At 41.9% G+C, this 9,711-nt stretch overlaps 1 protein-coding gene across 2 annotated transcripts; it reads right to left on the bottom strand.

Annotated features, from left to right (window-relative positions):
* Positions 1-298: 298 nt before the first annotated feature.
* Positions 299-9,180, bottom strand: mcrs1 (microspherule protein 1). 2 transcript variants are annotated; one of them, XM_033625630.2, is made up of 14 exons: positions 9,012-9,180; positions 7,999-8,153; positions 7,694-7,832; positions 7,442-7,606; positions 7,207-7,316; positions 6,994-7,102; positions 6,661-6,799; positions 6,309-6,384; positions 5,446-5,474; positions 5,221-5,313; positions 5,029-5,111; positions 4,786-4,873; positions 839-966; positions 299-728 (listed from the first exon to the last, which is right to left on the bottom strand). In XM_033625630.2, the coding sequence occupies exons 2-14, from the start codon at positions 8,151-8,153 to the stop codon at positions 642-644; spliced, it is 1,401 nt and encodes a 466-aa protein (XP_033481521.1). In that variant the 5' UTR covers positions 9,012-9,180; the 3' UTR covers positions 299-641. The 2 variants fall into 2 exon arrangements, with proteins under 2 accessions (XP_033481521.1, XP_078020649.1); XM_078164523.1 differs by lacking the exons at positions 7,999-8,153; positions 9,012-9,180 and having other exon boundaries at positions 7,442-7,608; positions 7,695-7,826.
* Positions 9,181-9,711: the final 531 nt, after the last annotated feature.

Here is a 9,711-nt window from a genome sequence, read left to right as displayed (position 1 = left end):
TTTTGTCAAATTCAGCAAATATCACACACAGCCCTGGCTCTATAAATGGGAAACAAGGTGGATCGAACCGAGCCATACAACCCTACTGCTGCTACTCTCCCTTTTCCACGTCCTCACCCAAAAGAATAGAGCTACACTGTGATATTAATAACACGTACATTACATTGGAGCTTCTGAAGGAGCGCTGACAGGAAGGGTGTATTTATTTGGGTGCTGACTTCAAATAATGACAGTCTCCCTTCTGACTCGCTGACTGATGTTTCAACAATAGACTGGACTCAGAAGAGAACTTCAAAAATTGTGTATACAAGTTTAATATTTTGAAAAAGTTTTACTACAGAATTTAAATACAACATTCTGAAAATCTGAAGAAAAAAAACCAAGGCTCTACAATGAGAGTGTCTACGTTACAACATGGAAACTGTCCAAACAACAAGTAACACATGTTACTACCTTTCTCCGGGATTCAGCTGTAGTCTGTTTGAAATTCACATTGCAGGTTAACATGGCCGTTGTCTGTCTGATTCGTGGCAGCACTACTGCGCTTTGTGAGATACACTGTCAGCCACGTTTGGACACAGGACTGACTGGATATGCTGGCCTGCCAGTTTGTCCTGTATGTTCACTGTTCTGCAGGATGGTCACTGAGGTGTCATCTTGGCTGCTTCGGCTTTTATTAGTGAGATGAGTTCAAGGTTAATGAGAAACACAAAGCGAAGACCTGCAATCTGAAGAGACAGATACAGAGTGTTAGGACCATGTGTCATTCAATACCATTCAAATATGTCATGGTTGTTTAATTTGAAGATGTACAACTTGGCTGACACCCCTCACACACCTCCACTACTGAGTTGTTATTGAGTTTCCACTTGTTGCCCGACAGGACCGGTCTGCCGTCTATGTAGATGGGTCGTCTGCCCTCATTGGCAATGAAGAAGTCTCCATTATTCTTCAGTTTGATAATTCCTGTAGACATCAATATAAAAGATAAGCATTCATTTCAACATACAGTACAGGCCAAAAGTTTGGACACACCTTCTCATTCAATGCGTTTTCTTTATTTTCATGACTATTTACATTGTAGATTCTCACTGAAGGCATCAAAACTATGAATGAACACATGTGGAGTTATGTACTTAACAAAAAAAGGTGAAATAACTGAAAACATGTTTTATATTCTAGTTTCTTCAAAATAGCCACCCTTTGCTCTGATTACTGCTTTGCACACTCTTGGCATTCTCTCCATGAGCTTCAAGAGGTAGTCACCTGAAATGGTTTTCCAACAGTCTTGAAGGAGTTCCCAGAGGTGTTTAGCACTTGTTGGCCCCTTTGCCTTCACTCTGCGGTCCAGCTCATCCCAAACCATCTCGATTGGGTTCAGGTCTGGTGACTGTGGAGGCCAGGTCATCTGCCGCAGCACTCCATCACTCTCCTTCTTGGTCAAATAGCCCTTACACAGCCTGGAGGTGTGTTTGGGGTCATTGTCCTGTTGAAAAATAAATGATCGTCCAACTAAACGCAAACCGGATGGGATGGCATGTCGCTGCAGGATGCTGTGGTAGCCATGCTGGTTCAGTGTGCCTTCAATTTCGAATAAATCCCCAACAGTGTCACCAGCAAAACACCCCCACACCATCAGACCTCCTCCTCCATGCTTCACAGTGGGAACCAGGCATGTGGAATCCATCCGTTCACCTTTTCTGCGTCTCACAAAGACACGGCGGTTGGAACCAAAGATCTCAAATTTGGACTCATCAGACCAAAGCACAGATTTCCACTGGTCTAATGTCCATTCCTTGTGTTTCTTGGCCCAAACAAATCTCTTCTGCTTGTTGCCTCTCCTTAGCAGTGGTTTCCTAGCAGCTATTTGACCATGAAGGCCTGATTCGCGCAGTCTCCTCTTAACAGTTGTTCTAGAGATGGGTCTGCTGCTAGAACTCTGTGTGGCATTCATCTGGTCTCTGATCTGAGCTGCTGTTAACTTGCCATTTCTGAGGCTGGTGACTCGGATGAACTTATCCTCAGAAGCAGAGGTGACTCTTGGTCTTCCTTTCCTGGGTCGGTCCTCATGTGTGCCAGTTTGGTTGTAGCGCTTGATGGTTTTTGCGACTCCACTTGGGGACACATTTAAAGTTTTTGCAATTTTCCGGACTGACTGACCTTCATTTCTTAAAGTAATGATGGCCACTCGTTTTTCTTTAGTTAGCTGATTGGTTCTTGCCATAATATGAATTTTAACAGTTGTCCAATAGGGCTGTCGGCTGTGTATTAACCTGACTTCTGCACAACACAACTGATGGTCCCAACCCCATTGATAAAGCAAGAAATTCCACTAATTAACCCTGATAAGGCACACCTGTGAAGTGGAAACCATTTCAGGTGACTACCTCTTGAAGCTCATGGAGAGAATGCCAAGAGTGTGCAAAGCAGTAATCAGAGCAAAGGGTGGCTATTTTGAAGAAACTAGAATATAAAACATGTTTTCAGTTATTTCACCTTTTTTTGTTAAGTACATAACTCCACATGTGTTCATTCATAGTTTTGATGCCTTCAGTGAGAATCTACAATGTAAATAGTCATGAAAATAAAGAAAACGCATTGAATGAGAAGGTGTGTCCAAACTTTTGGCCTGTACTGTACATCCAGATGAATGACTGATAATTGGTAGTTTGGATACTTTCGGCAACATCAAAGGGGATCGGCTGCTGCCAGGTGAAACAACTACTAAGTTCTAACATGATTAGGAATGAACAGGTAAAAAAAAAGGCAATATTTGCACATCAAAGTATTAAAGGCCTTAACTTTTGAGATACAAAGACTTTGCTTGGTAAATAATGAATTAAACTTCCACAGAATTTGTTTCCATATCTGGCTGAGGCCAAAGCCTAGGCTGTTTTAAGATGAAACATATCACAACAACATAACTTCCCCCCCAACCAGAATGCCATGAAGAACAAACCAAGTTCCTGGAGAGAACTACACCCAGAGCAGGGACCTTTTGTGGGCCAGGAAATAAGGCAGAAGAAAAATCTAGACCTTGGTTTCTCTGGTTTAAAACACAGCTGGGGTTCCTGCAGTGTAGGGTTGGCTACTGACCAAATTACAGTAGTGATTCATGTTAAATCAATCTGTGCCAAATTTTGTTACCTGAGAGCGAATCTAGGCGAGACTAATTTAGAGCAGTGGTTCCCAACCTGGGGTTCCTGACCACCACTATGGGCTGCCAAAACTTCATGAGGGTCATGAGGCCTTCTTGATTTTATGGTGTTTAAGAAACCTTTTTAAAAACTGTACGGAAGGCCTAAATCTTACCATTCAATTAATTTCTGTTCAGAAAACTAAATAAAATTGTTGTTTTTAAAGTTTGGATTAATATTCAAGATATAAACTTAATATTTTCTTTTACAGTAGAAGGGCACGATGAGACCTGTACACATGCTGTATTCACAGAGCCTTCACTCTCTGCCACAAAGCCTCATCGTGCATTAGAAAAGTACTCAGTTAAAACAACCAAAGAGCTAAAAAATCAATGGCCGAGTGTCAGGAAAATGAAAACACTGATACTATCAAAAAAAGAGGCCTATTACATGTCTGTTACTGTTAAAATAACACAGACAGAGAATCATTAAGTTGTCAAAATATCAGAAAAACTAACTAAACTAACACTTTGTCAGGGGTCAACAGGTTACTCAATAATAGAGAAGTGGTCCTTTAAGGAAACCACTGACTTAGAGTATAGAGAGAAAGAGAGAGTGAGACTATGTCACTCCTGCAGCTTGTTCATGAACAGTGAGTCAGGGCAATGGTGAGCTGAAAGCCATCGCAACTGTGGTTACACTTTCCAAAACTCGATCCACACAACACTCTGCAGTATTTGTAATGTGAAATGCAAAGCTGGTGAGGACAACACATCCTGTGTCTAGTCTGCACGATCTCATTTTAATAATGCAGCTGTCTGCATCAGCTCTGTGTAGGCTCTTGTCTTCGCTGTGTCTCATGAGCACATCCTGAATTTCTTATGCTTCAAGTCAAATTTTTCTTTTTCAACAAATCGCACATAGACACATGGTTGATGCCCAATAAGACACATTTAGTTTACCACGTGACTGGAATTCACTGTGCTTCCTCCGGGACACATACACAACAGCGTTCTCATGCTATGCCCCGGTGACAGGCTGACAGGCTGAAGGTGGTAGGGACGGGTTTGGGAGGCAAGAGTAAGGTAGGGAGGAGATCTATCTTGTGTGGCGTATAAAATGTTCTAAATGAGTAGAAATGATGAAATTGAGAATTTTGAACTTATTTTTTTTTCCAATTAAAATTACACTTTTGTTATTATAGAGAGCGTAAAGTACCAAAAAACAATCATAGGTACTGTTGGGTACTAGTATCAGATTCCAGGTACCAGTATCAATTCAAATGTGAACAGTGCCCAACCCTGGAGACAAGCAATATGTTGTGTTTCAGTAGCAATACCCACCCTTACTTTACACAAGCACTGATAACTCAACTCACATATTTATGTTCATGTTCAGTGCACGTCTGGGTCAAATACAAATGAGGTGACTGCAACTGCTGTGTGCAAAACTCACTTTTAAAAATAATATATAATAATCATCAGACTAAATAATCTTAATATCAAAATATCTAAAATATAATATATATGCAAAAGTAGTTCCAATTCTCCAAAAACTTAAATTGTGGGAATGTTTCAGCGGTTTCTGATGTTTTCAAACATTGTTTTGCATGTCATGTTACAGCCTGGAAGCCTATGAGTTCATTCACCTTGTTTTCTTGATATTTTCCAGGCAGGTCCTTCTAGTGATAGATCTACATCTATTGGTTTGTCCTTGGTCGCCCTGCCCAGCGTAATCTGTGAGACAGGAATAAAAAGATAATTAGCATCATAGTGAAAATACATCTTCAAACACAGGAAGTGCCTCCCACTGTTGCCTTCCTTTTTTCGGTTACAAACATAAAACTTCCACATTACTCCTCTGCAACGACCATTTCTAAACGGTTTCTCACCTCTCGTGATCTCATGAGGTAGCGCACCATTCTTCCTCGTAACGCTGCCAGTGTCTGGTTGTCAAAGTCAGGCATGCTCATGCCTGGTGACACAGACACACATGAAAACAAATTAGTTCCACTTTAACTGGACTCCTCAAAACAAATAAACCTATTAAAGCCATCTGTTTGTGCTTGGTGAGTGAACGTTACCTGTAATACTGTCCACGAGGACCTGCCAACGGGGCAACTCCTGCTCTAACTGTCTGATCTCTCTTTTTTGGTGACGATCGGAAATCATCAGCTCTGAGAGTAAAGATGGAGGTAAATCAGAGATAAGAACCTTTGTGTGAACGACATCAAGATAATCAAAGATTTACTTTATGCTGTGACAGATGAAATGCATTCAACTTGTTTCTTCCTAATCCGATTTCTTACCATGTTCCAACACCTCATCTCTACTCTCCCTGTGTGAAAACAAGCACAGAAAATATAATCAGTGCTCAAATGTCATTGACATACAATCCTCAAGGTGCAGTCAGCGATTCTAATCCAGTACACTTTTGTCAGATTCAGCAAATATCTCCTCACAGTCTGCTAGCTGTAGCTAGCTGAGAAAAAATTCTGATGTTCATCTGTGGCTCTGTGAATGGAAAACAAAGTGGCTCTGACCAAGCCACAGAATGCTATTCCAGCCATCAGCTACAGGGGGCCTTTGTGTTCCTGCACAGGACAGGGGAAAGGCCATGGATGTCTCAGGGCTAATTCATTTTCAGCGTCTGGTGTTCCTGAGGGTTTGTATGAAATAAATGTCTTCATCCACCTGCATTCACAAGGTGCTGCTTGGACCCCTATGCAGATGTCTGCCCTGAAGGCATAGCAAACGCGCCAACTGCACATGCTCAAATGTCTTGCTCCAAACTGTAGTTCAGCCGAAACACTACGGTCAATCCAAATGCACCCAACGTTAGCAGCAAGACGACGTTGAGCTCACCCCCAGCCCTGATGTGGATCCTCAATAGTACTATGAATGGAATCACGTATGTTTGTCTGACCGTAACTGTGTGTGAACGTTCACTGCAGACAGTATGTCTGAGCCTCAAAGAGAAAGACAGTGACAGTGAGAGGGAGGCTGACGGGAGCACTAACGGGAGAGGTGTATTTGTTTGATGATGCGTTCAATTGCCAACACTCTTTCTCCAGAATCACTGACTGCACCTTTAGGTGAGAACATAATAAAATACTTCCTTATCAGCAACAAAAGCATGGCATGAATACTGCAAAAAGAAAGACTATCTTACTTTAACTTTACATCATCAACCATCTGCTCGGCATCAGAGAAGTTGAGGACCTGGTCTCCTTTAGGGAGAGGCTGGACTGCAACACACAATCAGAGCAACAAAATGATTACATACAGAACTGTACAGAACTTCATTTAGGTAAACAGCACCCAGGGCTTCCTCATATCATATCACACTAAAAAAAGCCTTACACTTAAGTTTATACTTTGCATGACTATTCGAAAGGGGTATGGTCTTTATTGGCTATCCAGATTTTTATTTATCATTTCATGGAGACATGGTCTATATTAAAAAAAGCATACTTAATGCTTTGGAGTCATATTGGTATAAATGTGAAGGTAGTTCAACATACCGCTCTGATCATCCAGTAGGTAGTACTGCTTCAGCAGCTGCCAGTGTACCAGCAGGCTCTTGGGGGTGCGAGACGGGTGAAAGACACCGGGGTGTTTGCTGAGAAGCTCCTGGAACATGTCCAGTTTAGGCTGACTAGTCTGTTCAGTGAGAAATGTAATATAGAACTGCTTGTAAATAAAGCATTCAAATATGTACATTTAAAAAGTTTGCTATATGCAACGAGCTGGACACACTTGCAATTACATTTCTCAACCATTAAACTGATAACTTTAAGATGATTAGATCGTTGGATATTTCATGGTAGTATATTTTTGACAACAGTTACACTTACTGAACCAATCTTAGCCAGCAGTGCTTCCTCAGCCTGACTGAACAGAGCTTTGCTTTGAATTGCTGCAATGGCCTCTGGGTGGAGCTGACGCATGGCCTGCCATGCCAGCCTAAACAGAAACAAGAGGGAGAATTTAATTACTTTTTAAATGGGTATCCAATATAGACACTTGGAGGGGAAGGTAAAGCTGCTGCAGGGTAAGTCTGTTCTTACTTTGAGATGACAGGATCGTAGAGGAGAGCGTACCACCTCTCTTTTATTTCCCGCAACGTGAAACGACAGCTGAACTTCACTCCCAAGTGAACAGAGGTGAGGTCTGTGGTCTAGAGACAAACACAGACTCCTTAGATCATGAACTGACAAAACTCAGTCACACAGAAAGTAGTCACATCATTTCCTAAACATTGTCCATCGGTCAGACAATGACTTTAATGTCTACACTGCTCACCTGCAACACAGCATTGATAAGTAGCAGGTCATCAGTAGGTTTCCATCTTCCCAAGTCTTTAGTAATATGTAGAGGCTGCTTGCTCTTCTTTACTCTTTTGGTGATGGGCGCAGGATTTACAACCATGGTGAGAGGCGGTGTGAGAGCGGTTCCTGATTTTGTCACCTGACAGAGAGGCACAAAAAAATCCATTGAACCTCTGGGAGCTTATCATCTTTGCCATGTATGTGTGGGTTTTCAGGTCTTTCGTACCTTTTTTTTCTCGCTAGATGAAGGTTCACTCCCTGAACAGCGGACAGGCTCTATGACAGGAGGGCCTTTGACTCTACTGGACGACTTCACCAGACTGCTCTCCACCAACTCATCATCAAACTTCTTCCTCTTTATTGACCTGAGTACATTATTGTGTTAAAACATATACAGCACTTCTTAAAAGATTTGCAGGTGCACCACAGAAAAACAATGTAAAATATTCATAGCATTACACACAACATCTTTGCTGTGATTATTCTAGTATACACATGGAATAATACAATACACAAGAGTATAACTCAAACCTGGAGGAACTTCTGCGTTTGGGAACAACACTGCCAAACGCTTGTGTTGCCGTCCTTTTCACATCTTTTACTCCAAGTGACTCTTCATCCTCTGATCGACTTTGGGCACCAGCTACTGCCATCGGTGCACCGACCACAGGGTCACCTGCTTGCATCTGTGCAGTAACAACATGAAACACATCAGAGGGTTCTCACACTAGAGTGGCAGCACTGACATTATGGTGAGACTTGTCATCATTGGATCACCACAGTATAACCCTTTCACATGGCTCCACAGAGTTGCAGTGTCCATACAGCAGCTGCAGCTTAATCTTACTCCAGGTTGCACGATATTTTTACAATTCAACAACAGTTTGAGCCCCTTTGAAAGAGCACCTGCCTGTAAGGGTTGGGGTAAGTATGAGGTGAGCAAAAAGTCTATAGCGTACAGGATCATCTTAGTTAGACAGTCAGGTTTTATAAAGCTGTAATGGGAACTCGATGAATAAATTACGTCAGCCTGCGATCATGACAAGTTAGGTTATAACCCAGTTGTACTCATCTGAACACCACCTCATACCAAAATGATATTGCAGCTTCATTACGGTAGCTCAGTTGGAAATTAAGTTAAACAAGTGAGGCGGGTTGCGCCTTAAATTGTAGTAATTTATCCACAAAGTTACTTTGAAACCCTGCCGAAATCCCCTTTGCAATTAGCTATTATGTCACGGAGGGACTAGCTAATCAACTTAGCGATGCTTTGTTTACATATAATGTTGGCCATGGTAACTCTACTTTTGCCTAAAATGGGCAGTACTTAGTATATAATTAATACCTGTGCCGAGCAAGATAGTTTACCCAGACAATTTTATACTAACGTTACAGTCTGTTAGTTAGCCTCCCTAATTTGATCAAAATAAGGCTCGTTTATATTGGCTAGCTAGCATTAGCTTAGCTAACACAATGTCCTTGCGATAACTACCATTAGTTAACCAGCGAGCTAATGCAGCTAGCTTCGCTGCCTCATGACTCACCTTTCGTCGCTGTTTTCCTCCTTTGTGGTATCTGAGCCGTTATGTGGAATCTGTATGGTCTATTTATCCTTTTTTATAAACACATCGGTTAAACGTTAGCTAGCTACATTGCTAATTGGCTACATGAATTTGCCGTACGCCCGTTAGCATTAGCTACGCTGCTAGTCTGTTTTCTTCCTGTGAGGTATTATCGCCGTTAGCAGCTTTACAACTCAGTACCGCCGCCTGCTGGAGTGGAGGGTCAGTCTGAATCATCCTTTGCTAGGTAAGTAAGTAAAGTAAGTCAAATTTATTTATATAGCACTTTTCACAGAGAGGACTCACAAAGTTCTTCACAGGATTAAAATACAAACAAGAATACAAACATACAGGTCACATACAGAGACACAAAAATTAAACAGTTGTTGCGAAACTAAATCACTTAAGACAAGTTAAAGAATGCCTGCCTATACAGATAGGTTTTAAGATGCTTCTTAAAGATATCAACCGATGCTGCGGCTCTCAAATTCTGTGGGAGCGCGTTCCACAATCTGGGTGCAATGGATTCAAAGGCCCGGTCACCTCTAGTTCTAAGCCCAGTGCGAGGAACTGCCAACAGGCCGTGATCGGCTGACCTAAGTGTCCTACTGGGAACATATACATGCAGCAGGTCAGACAGATACTCAGGTGCCTGATCATGAAGGGCTCTGAATGTTAAAAC

The sequence above is a fragment of the Epinephelus lanceolatus genome, chromosome 1 (assembly GCF_041903045.1).
Source record: "Epinephelus lanceolatus isolate andai-2023 chromosome 1, ASM4190304v1, whole genome shotgun sequence".
Classification (NCBI taxonomy): Eukaryota; Metazoa; Chordata; class Actinopteri; order Perciformes; family Serranidae; genus Epinephelus; species Epinephelus lanceolatus.
This window is presented reverse-complemented; position numbering and strand designations above follow the sequence as displayed.

Excerpts from the sequence above, each read along its gene's own strand:
- mcrs1 (XM_033625630.2), bottom strand. The coding sequence starts at position 8,153 with ATGCAAGCAGGTGACCCTGTGGTCGGTGCACCGATGGCAGTAGCTGGT. Across the intron at positions 5,475-6,308 it reads GTTGATGATGTAAAGTTAAA|GGAGAGTAGAGATGAGGTGT; the intron begins GTAAGATAGTCT and ends GTTTTCACACAG. Across the intron at positions 5,314-5,445 it reads AGATGAGGTGTTGGAACATG|AGCTGATGATTTCCGATCGT; the intron begins GTAAGAAATCGG and ends CTTTACTCTCAG.